The sequence below is a fragment of the Lycorma delicatula genome, chromosome 6 (genome assembly GCF_047948215.1).
Source record: "Lycorma delicatula isolate Av1 chromosome 6, ASM4794821v1, whole genome shotgun sequence".
NCBI lineage: Eukaryota > Metazoa > Arthropoda > Insecta > Hemiptera > Fulgoridae > Lycorma > Lycorma delicatula.
Window position 1 is genome coordinate 3,642,477 of NC_134460.1, and position 22,370 is coordinate 3,664,846.

General features: G+C 30.3%; 1 protein-coding gene across 3 annotated transcripts in view; it reads left to right on the forward strand.

Moving 5' to 3' along the window:
• Nucleotides 1-22,370, forward strand: part of LOC142326253 (ATP-binding cassette sub-family C member 10) — an 86,325-nt gene that overhangs the window by 40,095 nt on the left and 23,860 nt on the right. For all 3 annotated transcript variants that reach the window (XM_075368566.1, XM_075368565.1, XM_075368567.1), the window contains 7 exons: nt 1,146-1,294; nt 1,705-1,824; nt 7,837-7,980; nt 13,419-13,536; nt 17,470-17,563; nt 19,650-19,788; nt 20,761-20,950. In XM_075368566.1, the coding sequence (XP_075224681.1) occupies nt 1,146-1,294; nt 1,705-1,824; nt 7,837-7,980; nt 13,419-13,536; nt 17,470-17,563; nt 19,650-19,788; nt 20,761-20,950 (954 nt within the window). The remainder of the gene's footprint in view (nt 1-1,145; nt 1,295-1,704; nt 1,825-7,836; nt 7,981-13,418; nt 13,537-17,469; nt 17,564-19,649; nt 19,789-20,760; nt 20,951-22,370) is intronic.

Here is a 22,370-nt window from a genome sequence, read left to right on the forward strand (position 1 = left end):
TTTAAATCTCGTACGAGATTGTTAAGATTTTCTTGAGTCAATAAATAAGGCTCAGATGAACTTCAAAAGTTGTATCACCAGAATGTGTTTCTTCCTTACTTCCATCAGACTCTAAGCTTTCTTCATCTAATTTCACATGTTCTGTAGGCTTTGGTACGGGCAATTCTTTGCAGCTTGGACCTGGTCTTATTGCAGATTGCAAGTTAGGGTACACTACTGTATGTATTAATTTGGATGTAATCCCTTTAATGTTTGTTAAGCAGAAATAATAGTAAGAAAAGTGATCTTCGGGTTCCCTCCAAATCTTAGGGATAGTAGATTGCATGTGGTGTGTGCCATTTTCCCATGCAGTGAGAAGCCTAGAACACAATAAACAACAGATATGTGGGGCCCAAGCCCTTGTTTGGTCTCTGACTTGATACCCAAAATAAATTTCATTACACTTTTTTATTAATGGAGTAAGATTTCGCTTTTGGGACTTGAGCGTCACTTCACCACATACATAACAAAAATTGTTAGAATGATTTAAACAAACTCTAGGCATTTTCTAACTAATTACATTAAAATAATTAAAGTTGTATTCATGTAATACACAATAATTTAGACACAAAGTCCTCACAATGATGTGTTTACTGGTTCACTACTATCTCACAACTGGCATTGTTCTGATGAATATGTGCTACACTAGATCTCGTTTGTATATGTCTATATACATCCGAACCTGCAAAGCAATGGCTACCTTTTGAGTTAGCTCATGTGGTTCCATCATGTTTACAGTGCTCTAGGAGCTTTTACTTGACAATGGACAAATGGTTGAAAAACGTTTTAAATTATTAAAGAAAATTAAAATAACAAAACAACTGTGGATGATGTAGAAATTCCGAATGTATATTTGAAAACAGGATAAAACCTGCATTAAGTATACCTGTTGGTACTTGTGAGACAATAATCATGTTGACCAGTGTTATCAGTTATATAATTCTTGCTACTCTCATTAACTGCTGGGTAGATGTTACTCTCATTCTAAATAGAGGTTATCATTATTACCTAATTCTGGTATATATAATTTGAAACTGATAGATTTATTGTTATATAATTTTTCCATTATTATTTAATTTAATTTTTGTCTTTGATATTGTTTTCAGAAATACGAAAAAAAGAAATGTATTATTTGAAAGGACGAAAATACCTTGATGCTATGTGTGTTTATTTTTGGGCTACAACTCCTGTTTTAATTTCTCTTCTTACATTTCTAACGTATACATTGCTTGGAAATGAACTCACCGCAGCCACTGTAAGTTTAAGTTTAGTGAATTTTAATAGTAAGGTAATATAAGAAGAAAAATAATATTACATTTATCATTTACATTCTAATAATTATTTTTTGTTGGTTATTAAATATTTCCCTGTAGTCGGTGTTGATGATATTAATTTCAGTACAAACTAGTTGTATACATAGAGAAATAATAAGTTTTGCTGGTTAAAGTTATTTTATTATAGTGTAATAATTTTATAACTTTTCTGTTTTAAATATTAAGATGTCCTTTTGTATTTTAACCCGAATAAGCATCTAATGAGACCTAATTATTAATGTTAAATAAATTTTCACATTTAGGTTTAGTTTTGGATGTACTTAAAAAGTAATTTTTGGAATATTTTAATGTAGGTACGGTTACTTATCTTTACTTCGTTTTTATTTTTCAGGTGTTCACTAGTATTGCGCTTTTCAACATGCTCATTTCTCCATTAAATGCATTTCCATGGGTTTTAAATGGGTTAACTGAAGCATGGGTTTCTTTAAATAGAATTCAATTGCTTTTGGAGGTATGTATCAATGTGGAAGATTGTATATGTTAAATGTAAAATTTTCAGCTTGTAATTACAACTATATAAAGTTAGTTATTTTGTTGTGTAGTGTTTTGTGTTGTAGTTACAATTACTACTACATGTTAAGAAGTATATTTGTCATATATTATTGAAGAAATAATTTTATACATAATGCATTATCCACAGGTGCATGGCATGTATTTTCTAAGGCATAAAACACACACACACTGCTATTGAAATACAGGTGCTAATCTATATATATAAAAATGTTAAGTTCGTTTGTGTATGGCTTCAAAAACTCAGAATGTTCTGCACCGATTGAGCTCAAATTTTACCATGATATATAACCCGCATTAAAGATTGTTTGCATCTATTTTTAATTTATCTATCTATCTATTTTTAAATTGTAAATTTTTAATTTGGAAATGTAAACAAAGGAATACCAATCAGATCAATGCAAGATGGCCGCTGTCAAACACAACGACCAATCACAAAGAGCCCGTATGGCCGTTGCCAATATAAACAAAATCACAACTGATTAAGTAACACATTTCTTTGTATTATATTTAACAGCTAAAACATCTGTATTTCATTAAAACAAAAAAAAGAACAACAAAACAAAAAGAAAAGCCACCAAGAAGGATGACTTACAGTAAATAAATTAAAACACCCAACTTTCTTATAGTCCAGATAGACTTAAGACTATGCAAACAAAAAAAAGTCGAAATAAACAAATACACAGAAAATAATATCCCTACATAATGACCAAAAAATCCTTTGTTGGGTTATTTTTTTACATATATATGACCAAACAATCATTTTTTGGTCATTTAGCGTTCTTTGCTATGTAAAAGCAAAGAACAAAATTCACAAATAGTAACACTGAAACCACACAACTAAGTATTGGTTTTTTTTGTTTAATTACTTTTAATACGCGAAACCCTTTGCAATGATTGAACATTAACTTAATCCTCTTCAAAAATTATTCCTTTTGAACTAAGCCACATTTTGATATCATTGTTTTTCTATAACACGGCTAGAATTCTTTTCGTTTAATGATAAGAAGCGTTGTTGAAGACAATAACCGAATTCTCTTCCAAAGGACATAATACACTGCTAAACTATTTCTAAATAATTCAAATTCATGTAATTTTTTTATGAATCGCGTTTTTATCAAAATCTCACCTTTTTCTCAATTGACCTGCGGGGTTTTGTTTTCTTTGGAGACCGTAATTCATTAGTAGATTCATATTCGAGAATCACGTTGTACACTGAAGCAGCACAACTTCTACTTACGTTAGCAGTTTATTAACATCTGAAATCAACGCAGTTTGATTAGTCTGTAATTTGTAAGCATTACTCTGGTTTTGTAAGCATTTAAAATGATGTGTTTTTTCGCACGACTTAAGGGCTTTTTTTCGCAGCCCACAAATCTTTATATATAAAAATGTTAAGTTCGTTTGTGTACGCTTCAAAAACTCAAAATGTTCTGCACCGATTGAGCTCAAATTTTAGCACGATATATAACCCACACCAAACATTGTTTTTATCTTTTTTTTGCATCAGTCACATTCCTGCGACCGCGAGAAAACAGTTTTTCTAACGGTCAGCTGTGTACCAGTGACCGCGCCATCTGCCGGAAGCGAAGGGAACACTCGCCATACTAACTAACAACAACTGCACTTTACTTCACTGCACTTTACTTTACTGCACTTCACTTTAATTGAGGTACTTTTGTGTGATCGTGTTGTGATTGAGCTGCACTTTTCACCAAGCTCTGAATTTATTAGAAAACGACCGACAGTGGGATATATGTATTAATGACGCGTGCAACACTGCACATCCAAACCAAATTCGCGCATTATTCGCAATTATATTGACCGCTTGCTTCCCTCCCACAGAGTTATGGGAAAGATATTGATCGCATATGGCTGAGGATATTTTGCATAGAGTATGCCTAGAAAATACCAATATGACCATGGTATTTCCAATGATGCATTGATAAATATTGAAGACAAGTGCTTAGCTATTGCAAATAAAGTTCTTAGTCAATTGGGAATGCCAGCACCCACCCGAGCTGCGATTGCTTCATTTGATGTGGATTTACATCGTGAACAGAGTTACAACATTGGTGATCTTCAGTCATATGTCCAATCAAACATTCCCAAATTAACGCGTGAATAGAAAGGCATTTATGATCGCATAATGCAAATGATAAATGACGGAGTTGGGGGGACCTTCTTCTTGGATGCGCCAGGAGGAACTGGGAAAACATTCCTCATTAGATTGATTCTAGCAACGGTTCGATAAAAAAATGACAATTATCCTGTTGCGGAATATTAATCAGCCAAAACTCTGCAATGGCACGCGACTGCAGTTAGGAAATTGACGAATAACATAGTGGAAGCAACGATTTTAACGGGGCCTTTTGAAGGTGAAGATGTCCTCATTCCTCGAATACCCATAATCCCGACCGATACACCATTTTAATTTAAAAGATTGCAATTCCCAATTCGATTGGCATTTGCAATCACAATCAATAAAGCTCAAGGCCAATCTTTAGAATTGTGTGGTTTAGATTTAGATGCGGATTGCTTCTCACATGGGCAACTGTATGTTTCGTGTTCCCAAGTCGGCAAACCAGATAGCCCTTATATCTACGCAGACAGTGGAAAAACAAAAAATATTGTATATCCACAAGTATTGCAAAATTAAACTTCTATGAAACGTATGCTTTGTTTTGTTTCTCATTTCTCATCCATGCAACCACAATGTGCCACAGCGAAGCATGGCGGGTAGAGCTAGTATAAAATAAATTTAAAAAAAAATCTTTTAAATATATATAAATCATGTAAAAGTGCCATGCTAATTATTTTTAGTGAGCTAAGGAAAGACACAGCCCACTGATTACTAAGCATTTGTTTAAATCGATTCCTAAGTTAAGTGGCATAAATTTTGAATTAGAAAGTTCAGTTTAGAATATTTGATAAGTATTTAATTTTTCAAAATAATAGAAATGTTAAAATTACTGAAGTTTTATGGTATTATAAAATATATATTCTTGATTAGACAAACAAACATAACAGGTTTTTGTTTGTAATTGTAACAAACACTTATCCAGGTTTGTTGTTGATTGTATGTTGAGTTTATCTTTATAATTGATATTAATACTTGAAAATAGAATAACAGTTGTTCAGTTACAATAATAATAATAATTATTCTGATAATTTATCAACATTTCCTTTCATATATGTGTATAAAATAATATTCATCTGAATGTTCTAATCTAATACTTTTGTTATTATTCTAATTTTATATATATATAAATCTAATAATATTTAAAAGCAATTCCTTTAATAACCATACTTACTCCTCCTCTTTACCAGTACAAATTAATTTATATTTAATAGATCAAGCCAAGCCTAAGTACAAAACAACTGAAATAGGATGACATATCCTATTTCATTACGTAACAGAAACACTTTTGCAAATTTGATTCGCATCATCAGTTGCATACATTATATATATATATATATATATATATATATATATATATATATATATATATATACATAATGTATGCAATATATATTGCAAAACCATCAAAAACTTGCAATCCCATGACAGTATACTGCCCATTCACTTATAATTTTATGTTAAAAATATTTTTAAACTAATTAAATTTTCAAAAAATTTTTAAATTAAATTTAACTTGTCATACTTTAAAACTGTACAAAAATTAAAAACCATTTATTTAAATTAAACAAATTAAAATTGCTATCCCAACAAGAGATAAAAACATAAAATATAAAAATTTTTAAAATGTAAAAATGTAATTAAAACAAAGATAATAATTACAGAATTAAAAATTAAAACTTTTAAAATACAAACAAAAACTTATACAAAGCAAAATGATGTGCTAGCCATTTCACAGAGTTTACTTTACTTGTGTAGTCAGTGAAATTTTAGCACATGATTTTGCTTTGCTTAAATTTTTATTTTTATTTTAAAAGTTATAATTTTTATCTTTGTTTTAATTACATTTTTATATTTTATTTTTGACTTAGTTAATTTTAATTAATTAATCTTTGTAATTTTAAACAGTTTTTTATATTTAAAAAAAATTATATTTTATGTTTTTATCTGTTATTGTTAATTTGGTTTTAATGATTGTTGTTAATTTTGGTTGTTGTTAATTTGGTTGTTAATAGTTTTAAAGTATAAGTTAATTTAATTTAAACATTTAAAAAAATTTAATTAGTAAAAATATTTTTAACACAAAATTATAAGTGAATGGGCAGTGTGTTGTCATGGATTACAAGTTTTTGATGGTTTTGTAATATATATATATATATATGTATATAATATATAATGTATGCAGCTGATGATGCGAATCAAATCTGTGAAAGCACATCAGTTATGTAATGAAATAAGGTAAGTCATCCTACGAGGGTTATGTTTTTTCAAGGTCTGATTGGTCACGAAATAAAAACCCACGCAAAAACTGGATGAACCTTTGCGCATATGTGTTGTGCAGCGTCTCTAGTATGGTCTTCAATCACGCCGTGTCACTTCGTTTAGTTCTGAACACGCAGCTACCACGTAAACATGTCTACAACAATAACATCTCCCGCCAAGTGTGAAGTGCGTGCGGTAACTCAATTTTTTCAGGCTACAGGATGTAATGCAGCTGAAATTCATCGACGAATAAGTAATGTGTACGGTGAAACTTCAATGAGTGACAGCAAAGTGCGACAATGGTGCAGGAACTTTAAAGCAGGATGTGCAGATGTTCATGATGCAGGCGGTCAGGGAAGGAAGCGAGTGTCAACTGATGATCTCGTTGAGTGAGTGGATGAGGTGATTCAAGAAAATCGTCTGTTCACAATTTCTGTATTGAGTGATTCGTTTCCTGAAATTTCAAGGTCAGCTCTACACCATTATGAGTGAGAGACTTCAGTACTGCAAACTGTGTGCGAGATGGGTTCCCAAGATGCTATCCGATCATCACAAAACAATGAGAATGGACGCCTCTCTAACGTTTCTCCAGCGCTACTACAATGAAGGAGAAGATTTTTTGAACAAAAATTGTCACAGGGGTCAAGACATGGGTCCATTTTGAAACTGAAGAAACAAAAGAACAATCCAAACAGTATATGCATTCTCATTCTCCCAGTAAACCAAAAAAATTCAAGCGAACCTTCTCCAACAGAAAGTGTATGGCTACTGTGTTCTGGGACCGGAATGGAGTTCTCTTGGTGGAATTCATGGGACGTGGCACGACCATCACTGCAGCCTCATACTGCGTGACTTCAACATCTACAAAGGGCAATTCAGAATAAGCGGAGAGGAATGTTGTCATCAGGCATTGTCTTGCTCCACGACAATGCTCGGCCGCCCACTGCAGCTGTAACAAAGAAGCTCCTGCAGCGTTTTCATTGGGAAGTGTTTGATCACCCACCATACAGCCTGGACATGGCTCCATCCGATTTTTATACCTCTTTTCTCACATGAAACGCTGGCTAGGAGGACAACATTTTGGCACAGACATCGAGCTGCAGACCAGTGTAGAAACATGGCTAAAAACACAGGCGGCTCTGTTCTATGACAAGGGTATTGGAAAATTGTACCACGCTATGACAAATGTCTAAATCGGAGTGGCAACTATGTAGAGAAATAGCGTAACTATGTAAGTACTTGTTTCAAATAAATAATTTTTTATTTTCACTATGGTTTTAATTTCATGACCGATCGGACCTTGAAAAAAAAATAACCCTCGTATTTCAATTGTTCTGTACTTAGGGTTGATCTATTAAATATAAATTAATCTAGCTAATTATATAATATAAACTTATTCAGCTGAATATATTATAAAATTAGCTAGAATTTATGTACAGAGAAAATATGGACTACAAAAAATTTAATTTAAATAAATTAACATATATATATATATATATATATATATATATTACATATATGTATAATATATACACATGTTTTACTTTTCAGAAAAATGAAGTAGATATATATGAGTATTATTCTCATTTACCATCTGTGGATGTTGGAGAAGGTGCACTTGCTATTAAGAGTGGACAGTTTCATTGGGGAAGAAGTTACTTTAAGTTATATGATATTAACATTGCGGCATTAAAGGTTAATGAATTTATTTCTTAAATTGTTGTTATTACTTTATTATGTTTATGTTGCTTTGCTTAGCATAGTAATTTTAACTGATTTAAATGAATGTCTGATGTAGTTAACATTACTATCAGAAGGCTGTTTTCACAAAAATTTTATGTGCAGTGTTAGTTTTTGTCTATCTTCAATGTAGTCCATCCCCAAAGGTTAACTTCACAAAAATTTTAAACGGCTAAGTTTTGGTGCCCAGGTCATTCCATTTTGAGAGGATTGTTATAAAACACGTGTATGATTTCACTGATGAGTTTAAAAATTATTGAAAAGGTTGAGTTTTTGGATTTTCACAAATAACTTTAAAAAATAAAATTAATAAAATAAAACTAACATCCTTTCAGGAAAGAGGAGAAAAAGTTGTTTCTATGAAGCAGTAGTTTTTGAGTAAACTGGAACTGAAAATAAAACATTTTTGTAAGGCATGGATAAAACAGGGAACTAGAAAATTCAGATTTTAATCAGTTCTTTCATAATGTATGAAACAAATTTTAAAAATTAGTTTACAGAAATTAAAAGAAGTACTACTTTAAAGAGGGGAAATTCAGCTTTCAATCCTGTATATCATATTTATTTTTATATTTTTATATTAATAATTGTTGAATGGAGTTGAATTTATTTTATGAAATAACTGCATTAAAATTATGGTAAAAGCTACCGTCTTTTTTTTGCTGTTTTTATAATACTTAAAAAAGTAAATACTTATACCCTGCTATTAACATTCAAAACTTTAATTTCTGAAGACACTAATATAAAAATCAGTATATTATGAATTATTTCCTGTGTTATTAAGTAAAAATGTGATGTAATCCATTTGTAATCCAGACATCCATTTGATTTGAGGATTTTTTATTAACTTTTTTTTGAGACTGTTATTTTTCAAAATCTTTTCTTGGGAAATAAATAAATTGTATACTGGATGATATTTGTATAAATGGTATACTGGATGGAAAATTGACTTCTCTCTTTTTAAAATGGTATCTTGTATTTCCTATTTCTATAAAACAATTTTTAAAGCTAATACTTGATTAAACTATGAAAGAATTTTCTAGTTGCCTCCTTCACTCATTCCTTATAGAAAAAAATGTTATTCTGTTTTACCCAGAAACTATTGTACATTTATAAAATAATAAAGAAGACCTTTTTTGTGTAAAAATGTATGCTCTTTTATCGTAAGATCTTTATTTTACAAATAATTTATTTTATAAATATTTGTGAAAAAAAAACATTTTTTTAATAACACACTTCACATTTAAAAAGTGTTAAAATGCATCGAAAAACTCAACAGCTTTGAAATTTTTGTGAGAGTTTGGCTGAAATTTTACTTGATTAATAGTTCAAAAACAAATCATTTTAAGTATGTTTTGATAATGTATAAAAGATTATCTAGACTACTAATCAATTTTTTCTTATTAACAATGGATTGTGCTTTAGTTTATGTACTTTGTATGTTTTTACTTTTTTATAAGTTTTTGAGTATTGATTGATTTTTATGGAGGTATTATCATGTACTATTTGTCATACATTATTCTTAATTAAGTTTTTTTATGGGCGATGTCAATTCAAGACTTGAAATTTTGATAACATGGAGTGTATTTTTGTTCTACCAAATCTTTATAGACAGATCATACAGTTTAATGTTTTCATATATTTGTAATGACACACGACTCTCTTATGCAAGGAGCCCTTTTCTGTGAAAGTGTTTTCACCCATATACTCACCCATATAAAGCGGATTAAAAGAAATATGTGTCAATAATCTGTGCATGAGAGTTGTGAATATTTTGACAATTTATTTAAAATTACAAAATAAACAATACATCTTTTATTATTCTTATTTTGCAAAAGATTGCAAAATGTATCCTCAGGTTACAAGCAGAAGGCATTAAGTCAATTTAGTTATGTCCACAAGAGAAAATAATAAAACAAAATCTTCTTTTAAAATATTATTTGACAATGAATTTTTTAAGTTGAAGGTGAAAATGAAGAAAAAGTAAACTGGCTCAAAGTAAACTGCTTTAAGTGTGGAAAATCAAAGCCAAATATTGTACAGTACAAGTATTCCAGTGATTAAAAATGTACTTTGAAGAAGAGACAGGCAGCATGTGACAAGCAGTTTCTATGATAAACTAAACTTCCATTTATATTCATACATATTATCCTCATTCATCCTCTGAAATAATACCTTACGGTGGTTCTGGAGGCTAAACAGAAAAAGAAAAAAAAAGGCTTAAATAGAAAAAGAGAAGTGATACCAGAGATATTTCATGCATGGTACTTATCATTACCATCTACACAGAATAATATGGTAGAATGTTTGCCAGAACCAGATATTAAGGATTCTGAAGATGATAGTTCTGCTATATAGTACGACAGTTATTGTAATTAAAAATAAGTTAATTTGAATTATTGTTACAAGTTATTCTTTATTCAATAGTGAATTAATCGCATTCATTAAAAAAAAAAAAAAAAAAATATGATTTAATTTTGATTTTCTATTTAGCTGACACAATGCTTATACAATTAAGTTTGACTTTTATAATTATCAGTTTTTAACACTGTGAAATTTTTTTGTATTTATTTTTATAAATATAATTTTTTTTGTAATATAAGATTTAAAAAAAGTAATTTTGTCTCCATTACCTTTGTAAGGATATTTTTTTGTTTATTTTAATATTTATGGTTTGAAGTTCTGTTTGTTTTGTCATGTTTTTTTTATTTTTAAAAAGGGGCATTTTAATTTTGTTGGATGTAACATTCTCTTTAAACATTGTTTAAAAAAAAGTTAATTATTGATTAATTTTTATCTGTTTTAGGTAATTAATTATTTTTTTTTAATATTAAGTAGGTATTTACTTGATTAGGTAATTATTTGTATTACCTTAGTCTATAATAAATTAATAGAATACTATGCTCTAGTTTTCCCATTCTGTTTTTTTATCTTAAAGTGTGTGACTACAGTTTTTGGGAATAATGTTCAGAAAGAAGTCATTAAGTTATGCACTTATCACAAACTTAAGTGAATTAAATAATTTAAATAAATAATTTATTAATTGGATTTTATTTTTTTGTAGTTCTGTGTGTGTCATAACACAATCAGAAATAGAAAGTACAAAGTAACAGTTGGTAATTGAACCTTCAAAATGAACTTTTTCAAATTCATGTTTTTTTACTTACTGTATTAAATACAATATAGCAGCAAGTATGTTAATAAGAATTCTTGGGCAAAAATAAAATTTATATAATTAGTTAGGGCCTGCAGTTAAAATAACTTCTTCCATTTCTGATATTAGAAGAGATCCTTAACTTCAAAATAATGTCATTTCAAATAAGATGCAAAACATAATATATTTTAGGTTTAGAATTCATTATTCAGTCTATTATAATAATTTTATTGGTAAATTTGTATACAGTATTATACATTTACGGTACAAAAAGTTTATTACACAAATATATTAAAATTATATCATTTTTCTTCATTTCATACCAATGAAGAAAAATAATGCCATTAGACGTAAAATGTTAGCTTGAAATGAAAGTTTGATACTTTTGTATTTTATACCATCCATTGATTTCAGATAATGAAAAAAAGGTTTTTTTCTACTAAGCTGCTGTTTTGTACGCATCAATTATGATGTGCTAATTAAGAACAGTACTACACAGACACAGCTGCACAACAATCCCCTGAAAGAACAAAAAACCTATACCAAGATACATATTACTGAAATACCCTGCTGTGTTTTAAATTTATGCTAGCACAATTGCTTTTATGTAAAAGATCCACTACTGACAACATAAACCTGAATGTTGCACTGCTGAATGTTGACATACCAAAACTCTTTAAGAAGCAAAATCTATGAACAGAGCCTCCCTTCAGCGAGGAAGGCCATCAACAGTGAAGGATCCATATCAAACATCCTGTGATAGTGCTCTGCATTGCGTCTACCCGTTTTAAATGCAGTGTCATCCAATTGGGTGTTCTGCTCTCCAGTGAGAGACCACCTCATTCTCAGCTAGATACTAGTCAATATTATTAACTATTATTCTCAGATGCATCTTTCTTTGTGAATCGGCTCTCATGTCGCTTTTCTTGACGTTTAATGAGTCTGATATAATTTTGACTGTCCCTTTCTTGGTTTCTCATATCTCAAATTCTCAGGTTAAACTTTCTGATTGAAGAAAGACTTAAAATTTGTTTTTCATCTCTACTAGTTTTGGTATGCCCCTCTTTCATATTAATGAACAAGACCTCTAGTTGCTTTCGAGATAAACTGGCCCCTTGCTTGTTCTTTATAATATGTGTATAACATTTCTGCTGGACATTAGGAGGCTCAGAAACTGGCGAAGGAACAGTCTCCTTAACCACCCTTTACCTGGTCTGGCTTTAGAAGCCAATGCCTCATATCCTTCTGCCAATGCAGGCATAAAGACTTTTAATTATTTCAATTGTGGGATCAATTTTGACCGTATACTAACTGAGGCACTGTTGGGAGTCACCAGAATCAGTTGTCTTTGAATCAACTCTCATCAAAGGCCCCCAGCTTACCTTTTGATTTCAGAAAGTCAGCTACAACATCTTCCTTTACCCAGGTGGAAGTCTCTGCTTGACTTTCTTCATCACCAGAAGAAGATGACGAATTGTTAGTCCTTACCTCAACAACATCAACAGCCGTAACCTGCTTGGGTTTGGGTTACTTTTTAGATTTCCTTCCAATATTGCCATCTGAAGAAATAAAAATGTAATGAAGCTTGCCATCTGCCTGATATCTCAAATGGGCAAACCCAGAAATGTGATAACTGTCTGTAGTGAGCCACGGACTGCTGAAGGCCTATAAATCCTCTTGTCACTCGTACATCTTAGCAGCTGTTGGATTATAGCACACACCCAAAGGATGTAAACAGACCAGCAGTTGATGCTACTCCTTTGCCATACTTCCTTCAGAATCTGAAAAAATAGCTTTGAAGGGTCCACATTGAGTCGGGTGCATGTCCAAACTGAACCCAATTACTATTTGGCGAAGACTAACAAATGATAAGTCATGTTCTATTAATGTAATACAGATGTTGTTGATACAATGATGATACAGATGTTACAATGTTTGATACTAGTGGTGGTATACACATAACCACCAACTCAAAGAATTGCCAAAAGCAAGCCCAAAGCAACAACTTTAGACGTATCAGGGGGACCGAAGCTTTTGCTGTTTTTTGCATTTGGATGTATTGTTTATTCCATTTGTAATGATATATTTCATACCTAAAATGGTGTTTATAGTACATACAGATAATGTGGCCAGTTGAGAGTGAATAATTGTACAGTACATATGTCAAAAATGTTTGTTGTCCTCTGATTTATTTAATATACTGTATTTTCATTAATTAATAAATGTTATGTTGTTTCAGGGCCAGTTTATCGGAATAACAGGACAAGTTGGTAGTGGGAAATCATCTCTACTAGCTGCTGTATTAGCTGAAATGGAAAAAGATGTTGGTTTTGTTGCCGTTCCAGAATTTGAATCTGGTAATACCTGATTTGCATAAATATGTTTGTGATTAGTTTTGATTTATGTTTATTTATTTATATATTTTACTTATTATTTAATTTTTACGGATTCTTAATTCTGTATGAGTCTTATGAATTCTTCTGGTTTGCTGTAGAGAAACAAATTATGTTTTATATAGACACTGTGTTATCTATTTGTTTTAGGTGTACATAAATCATGAACGTGAAAAATCATTAATTTTATTATTTTGTATTACCAAAAGAATTTTTTTTATCACTTAAAATAATTCTTCCTTTAAAATACCTTCTGGGGATTTATTTTTCTACCCTAATGCTACAAAATAATTATTTAAGTTTCTTCATGAAGTTTGGAAGAACTTTGCCGGTAAAAGTCTTCAGAACTGGACGGCATGGCGAAGTCAACGAACTATATTTACAGCTCTTAACATGATCTAACCTAAAAGTGAAATGAAAATGGGCGAAAAAAATTAAAATATAAACATGAAAGCATTATATTTCAGTTCAGTTGGATTTGTAATAAAGAATTTCAAAAAATACCTCAAATCTTGTTAGGCAACATTTTTTTCCATTTGATGAACCATGGGACTCGAAAATGTTACTTTTTCTTTTTTCAAAGGTGAATTTACGAATTGTGCCGCTAGATAGCATTACTTGATAATGTACTTGAAATAATAAAATTTAAAAGAAAATATACTACAGCTTGTTTTAATGAATAGTAAATCATACTCTTATGTAAATGAAAGTACTGAAGGTGTAACAATTTTTTTAATTCCCATCACTTTAAAAAAAATAAAACTATTAGTTTACAAGAGATTATTCTAGTTTTATTAAAAAAGGAATAAATAAAACAGAAATAAATGTGATTGGTAAAATCTTTATTCTGTAATTAGAACTATTTGAACTAATTGATGGGGAAATAAAAAAAAGTTCATTTCATAATAATATAAAAAATGTGTCCACAGATACGATAAAAATGGAGGGTTACATTTACAGTATTACATCATGGATATTCAATTCGTGAAGGTCATTATAGTAGTTTTATTAAAAAAGGAAAAAAATATGGTATGTAAGTGAATAATATGACTATCAACAAAAAAAAATTGCCTGTGAAATTCAAATATATATATATTTGTTTGTTCTAGAAAGGCAATAAATTTTAATAATAAATCCATAAGATAATGATCAGTAATTCATAAAAGAATAATCTTAAAAAACACAGTGATATAAAAAAAAATTACAATGAAATTGTAAACCATACCGCAATAGTCTTGCAGGTATCATTTCTTCTGCTAAAAAAAAAAAAAAAATTGTAATATAAATAAAACTGTTTTTAAGAAAACGATACTGGTATCAAAAAAGGTAAGACACTACATTTATATTATCAAAATCTGTTATTTAGAATTTTGGAGGAATGATCATTCTTTGTAGAAGATTATGAGGAAATTAAGTGGCCGCCAATCTCTTTCCTGCTGTTGAAGATGGCTGATTGGTGGATCTGTGACAACAGCCAAAGAGCTGAGTTGTTTACCAAGCACTTAGGGAAGGTGTTTCAGTCGTATGAGATGCACAGTGGTATCGAGGAGGAGGTTAGTGAGTTCTTAAATAGCCTGATTCCTTTGTATCTCCCTTTGAGGCCCTTCTCGAAGTTGGAGGTAGCACAAGAGGAGAAGAGGATTGGATGTGTAGGAAGGCTCAGGAGTTTGACTACATTACACATAAAATGATATCTTCACTACTGTCTCAGGCTGTTTCTTGCATACGGGACCTCTTTAATGCAATCCTTAGGACAACTCACTACCCTTCAGAATGGAAGGTGTCGCAAATAATGATGATCTTGAAACCTGGGAAGCCTTCGCAGGAAGTGTCTTCGTATAGTAGCCCTGTCTGTTGTCTGTCGGTTTTATCCAAGATCTTTGAGAAGCTGTTCCTGTGCAGACTGTGGCCAGTGTTGGAAAGTGAAGGAGTGATACCCGATCATCAATTTGACTTTAGGGATGGTTACTTGACTGTAGAATAAGCCCATAGAATTAATGGTGTTATCGTCAAGTGTCTGGAAGGCAAACAGTACAGTTTGGCGGCCTTTTTAGAGCAGGCATTTGACAAAGTTTGGATACAAGGTCTTCTTTTCAAATTCAAATCATGCCTACTGTAACCATACTTTTTAATTCTTCACAGCAATCAAGATAGTTGCTTCTCATGCATTAATTACAATCAAGAGATGTCAGCGTTTTTTGATAACAACTTGGGGGTTCTGCAGTGGTCAGTTCTGGGGCTGGTTCTGTTAACTGATCTACACTTCTGACCTGCCTACTCCAGCCAATGTTGCGGTTGCATCCTACGTGGATGATACAGTGATATTGGCAGTTGACGATAGCCCGACTACTGCCTTGGAGAAATTGCAATGTGTAATGGATGCCATCAGCATTTGGTTGAGTACATGGAGGATAAAGGTTAATCTGGCGAAGTCCAGCCACATAACATTCACGATGAGGAGGGAAAATTGCCCTGCGGTTTGGTTATATGGTGTCAGGATACTGCAAGTCAGTGTGTTACGGAACCTAGGGTTTTACCTTGATCGCCGTTTGACGTGGAGGGATCATATTAGTGAGAAGAGGAAGTTACTTGAAATTAAGCTTAAGAAGATTTACTGGGTGTTGGGTAAGAGAGTTTGACTTTATTTATCCAACAAGATTCTGCTGTACAAGGCTTTCTTGAAACTGACATGGACGTACAAGATTGAACTCTAGGGAACCGCCAGTAACAGCAATGTGGAGGTCATTCAACAGTTTCAGAACATAATTTTATGGAACATAATCCATGCGCTGTGGTTCGCGAGGAATAATGAGATCCACGATTATGTAGGCATTCCATATGTTTGAGTGGAAGTTGGACATCTAGTTTCAATGTATGTGTCCAGATTGGATAAGCATATTAACCATTTCACTTTGAATCTGCTAGACAACAGCTTGGATGTTAGGAGACTAAAAAGGCTCCATATGCTTGATCTTGTTGATGGCCCATTATGATCCGGTTTGGCGAGTTAGTGCTCATGTTTATTGTTTCTTGGATGTTTCAAAGTTACTGTTTCATTTACTGTCCTATTTTAAGTTAATATTTATTATGTTTTTTTTTAATGTTACTGTTGACTGGACATTCAAAGGAACTATCAAATGTTATATTATTTACGTTATAGTATTGTTTTTGTATTATTTGAGGATTATCATTGGGTGGTCCTCTTTCACGTGATGGTCAGTCATACGACTTGCATATAGCTTCATTGTAGAAGCTGATTGTAACTAAATAAAGGAATTCAGAAAAAAAATTAGAATTTTATTTAAAAACAATACATGTTAAATGTATGTAATAGATAATAGATAAATAATAGTATAATAAACAATGTTTAAGCGCTCCATATAATAAGCAAAAATACAAAAATTTGTTACAAACCTCTACTGGCCTGATTTCATTTATATTTAATACATATCACATTTACAGAAATAATACAATTCTTATGATTATTTGTTGTTTAATAAATGAAATTGAGCCAGTAAGAGTTTTGTAACAAATTTTTCTATTTTTTGCATATTATATGGAACGCTTAAACATTATTTTTATTTTCTGTTATTGTATATCTCTTGTCTATTAAATATATTTAACTTTATTATTTTTTTTTAACAAAATTCTAAATTAATATCAGATTTTGATAATAGAAATGTAGTCGTACCTTTTTTGGTATCAGTATCATTTTGTTAAAAACAGTTTTATTTATATTACACAAACTTTTATTTTTTGAGCGGAAGAAATGATATTTGTGAGACTTACTGTATAGTTTACAATTTCATTGTAATTTTTTTATGTTACACTTCCTTATTCTGCTAATTTTTTTTATTTCCTTATTTTTACTTATTCTGTTCATATCTATTCTTCTAGGATTTGGATTCGTGTCTCAAACACCATGGTTACAAAACGGGACATTAAGAGATAATGTACTTTTTGGAAAGCCTCTTGATCAAACTAGATATCGGTAAGTTTTCATTATTATTTATTTATTTTTTATTTGTTCTCAAGCTTTTTGAAAAAGAAGAATGATTGGTAAATGAAGCGCTATTCATTCATGTCCAAGTTGAAATAATAGTTTTTTATAAGTAAAAAAAGCTAATTTTTAAATATTAATTACTTAATTATGGGCAATGTTTTGAATACAATTTTAAAAAAGATCAAAATGTTAAGTAAAAAAATTTGGATGTGATTTTATCTCCCTGATCAAATAAAATTTTAACCTTTGAAGTGTTATGCCTTAAAACCTTAAATGCAGTATTGAAAAGTATAATTGAAAAAAATCAAAAGTTTTAGTAAAAAAATCTTGATTTCTTTGACGAATTAATATTTTTATCATACATTAATATAAATTCCTGTATAAAGTATAATGTTTTAAGTAAATTTCACACTTTAATACAAAATCTTCTTAATGATAATAAAATAAAGCTAATAACATGACATCAGGTACTGCCTTACTCGCTTGCCATTAGGGTGCAGACTGAAAATTATGCATTCTGACAATTTTGTGCTTGTTTTTATATATAATTCAACTGTTCTGCAAGAGATTTGAATAAATGAAAGGTAGTTTTGTTCACAATACAAGGCTTAACATTTTATCTATTAAAACATAATTGATAAAACTAATATTTATGAAAGTATTAATGTTTAAATAATTTTAATGGTGCCATTTTCTAATTTCCTAAGATAAAATTTTCTGACTCATTGATTTTGCAGAAGATTTGTGGAGTACGCATCAGATTTCATTAAATATCTTAATCTGTTCTTAAAATTAAAATTTTTATTAAAAAAACAAAAAAACCATAAATAAGCAGATTGGTGGTAAAAGAAGCAAGTTAGGGCTTTTGTCCATGTGTACTTTTATGTTTACTTTTGTGTTTTGAATCAATCCCTTAAGTTTGGCCAATACGTTTTGGGACATGGTACAGCTATTGCAGGAAGAAAATATTAGTTTGATGGTTTGGTTTGATGTAGCTCTTGCTGTTTGTTTGATGATGTCAAAAATCAGGCCAAAGCTCCAAAGCAGGATACATATAGCCTAATATTTGTGCCAAATTTCAGTTTTTCTTGGTTAACAGGTTTTTGAGATAAGGTGCAAAAATTGTTTAGAAATATTGTTGAATATCTCCCATTCTAAGTCCGATTGACTTAAAACAATTTTGGAATTTTAAATAACTTATTTAAGGTTCAAATCCTAATAATTGTAGTAAATTTTATATTGATTTGAATATTAGATTGTAGATACCGGTGTTCTTTGGTGGTTGGGTTTCAGTTAATCACACTTCTCAGTAGTGGTCGACCTGAGACTGTACAATATTACACTTCATTCATATTCATATATATATCATCCTCATTCATCCTCTGAAGTAAGACTTTACAGTAATTTTGGAGACTAAGTAGAAAAAAGAAAATAAATTACTAAGTATGTTAATTAAGTGGGCTTAATTACTTACCACTTTTCTAAGACCTCCCATTTTTCTATACTTTTTGGGCTTAAGAAGGTCATGAAACTTGACGACATTTGCAAAAAACCCGACATCAAGATGTTACACCAATCTACACTATTTCTTTATAGCAAGACCTGCTACATAGAAGCAATAAAGTTAGTTATACCTGGGAAAGCCGTAAAAAAACAAACATTCATTATTTATTGCAAATGTGTTTTATTTTTTAATTTTGTGGCGGTTCACTAATTATAGTTTGGTTTCTGAATAATGGATTTTTACATTGTTTTCATTTTCTGTTATGTAAATAAATTTGTTTGAAATAAATAAAAATATTTTGGATGATGGGGTTTAGATCTACTTTGATTTGTGGTTTTAATTTCATCTTATTAAATAGGTCGTATAATCTTGATTGTAAAATATTTCTTTTCATTTTTTTTTACGTTAAGGTGTAATGCTGTTTCTAGTCTGGTCAAAATCTTCATATGTTAGACAATTTATTATGATTTGAGGACTTTGTTTTTGGATTAAAGAAATAATTAAAATGCTTTTAATAAATTCTTTTTAGTTTGCAATTCTTATTTGTATATTATGATTTATTTCTTCCAGAACAGTGTTAGATGCATGTGCGTTAACTGAGGATTTGATGTCACTTCCGGGTGGTGATCTTGTGTCAGTAGGAGAAGGTGGATCTTCACTTAGTGGAGGTCAGAAGGCTAGAGTGGCTCTTGCTAGAGCAGTTTATCAGGTAATATTGATAATGAATTGGGATTGGTTGTGTCTTAAAAAATGTTTAATACGACGATATATATCTAGAAGCTAAAATATAATTTATTTTAGTCTGTATGGATTTCTAATACTATTTTGTTATATTTTGAGTTTTTGAGAACTTTTAGAGTTGCTAAGATGGCTTTTTTTAATAATTTTTATTTTATTATTGATCTGATACATATGTTAATGATTGAAGTTAGTGACATTTTTTAAGTTATTTTTTCAATTTTTTTTTGTGATTGAAACATTGTTATGTAATTGAAATTGCATAACTGATTTTGTAGTAGCGCATCTTATACAGAGAACATTCACAATAGACTTGATATACTACTTCAGTGAGTGTCTATATGAGCATATCTTTCTTTTTCTTTTGGAAAAAGTATTACTATTTACCGTTTGAAAAGAAATAGACTTTTAATCAGGAAAGCATTTCCAGATTGGTTCACTGGTTCCTGATATTACATTGGTCAAACAAATGAACTTCACCTCTTTATAATAATATTCTTTTTTTTTTAGTAGAATTTTCTACTGACAGGTATTATAAAAAAACAGCATTCTCCAAAAGCTCAAGCTGTCTTGAGCTTTTTGTTTTAAATTATAATACCTTTTTTCCCTTTTAAATCATTCAACACTTCTTTCATCCTTCTTCCACTTCCCCTCACACCCGCAATCTTCCCTTCAATTATTCCTTTTTGAATACAGTCATGTCTTAGTATGTGGCCTATCCAATTATCTTTTTTTCTTTGTATTACCTTAATGATACTCCTACTCTCATTTATATTTTTCAAGACCTGATCATTAGTTATTCTCTCTCTTTCTTGTACCTAGCATTTCCTCCATAGCCTTGTATATTGTATATTATTAAAAATTTGTAATGTATAATAGTATGCGTTACATTAATAGGGTTAATATAAAAGAACTCTTTTATTAATGTAATAAATATTTGCAGGATCGAAGCATCTACTTACTGGATGATATCTTATCTGCAGTTGATGCGAGAGTTGCACGCCACATCTTTCATTTTTGTATCAATGGTTTATTGAGTGAAAAGACTAGAATATTATGTACGCATCAGACCCAGTTTCTTCTTAATGCTGATCAGGTTATTGTCATGGAAGGTGGCACCATTTTAAATCATGGTGAGAAATTGAAAATTGTTTTATTATGCAGACTTAACAATTTTGATTAAGTAATATTTTTATTTATCATTAATCCATGAATTTCAAAGTATAACAGTTGTTCTTTACTTTTCTACATATGCAACAGTAAATTATAATCAGTATTTTGATTTAATAATCTTAACGATAAATTTTTAATATGTTATAAATATGTATTTTAATTATTCACTTAAAACTTAGTCTGTAGTATTCTTACATGAAGGTTTTGTTGTATTTATTGATTTACGGTTAATTTTCGCCTCGCAGATCTATATTGTGTAAAGTCTTCGAATTTATTTACTTAAATAATTTTACCGATAGAAATTCAAAATGTTTCTACTTGTTCAAAGCAAGGTTTAGACCAGAAATAAACCACACATAGAAGTGGTGGTCAAATATAATTTGATAGCCGGCCTCCGTGGCATGAGTGGTAGCATCTCGGCCTTCCATCTGGAGGTGCTGGGTTTGAATTCCGGTCGGACATGGCAATTTCACATACTACAAATCATTCATCTCATTCTCTGAAAATACCTAACTATGGTCTTGGAGGTAAAAGAAAAAAAATACTTTGCTTAATGAAGTGTTATAAAATGTTATAAAAATACTGCTGTATTAAAAAAAAAACTTGAAAAATAACAGAATTAATTTTAAAAAAAACAATGTCATCATTTTGTGCTCTTCTCTTTGGCAAGTTGGAAATATCATAAAAAAAATTGTTTTATTTTCAGGAATATATTATAGACTTTTTCCAAATTTTTTACTTTTTTATTTAAAATAATCCTTTTTAGTGCGTAAGCAAGTTTGGTCACTTTTGTGTCTTGACCGATTGCTTTTGTAAAAACAGAAGTCTTCTTATAAAAATTATTTAGAATTTTAAATGTCATTGTAACTCCTTTCTTTCAAGTTTCAAAGTTTTTTCCTTGAGAGTTTTAGAAAAATCTTTATTTTCTACCATTTTTATGAGAAACTTGTTTTTTTGTTGAGTAGATAAAAGTATAATTTTTGTAACATCTCTGATAAGATAATATATCTGTTAAAAGCAAACAGTCTTACAATTTGGTAAAAACAAGCAGTTGCTTATTTGCAAATGATAATAAATTCTTTTAATTTAACTTTCATTAAACAGGATAGATGATGCTCTTTTTTACCGCTTTCATGTATTCCAAAATGCAGCTAGTCATTTAATACTGGCATACTTTGAGCCTTTTTATTTAGCAGTTCCTTTGCGATTCAAAAAAAATTCTGTGTTTCTTTGTAAAGAAAACATTTCAATTTTTACTCAAAACTTAGGGATAAATTGACAAGCTATTTCACAACAGAACTATTGCTCTATATTTATACTATGTTAACTCTGTTTAAAAAAAATATGTTTTTTCTATAAATAGATTATTCATATGTCTAT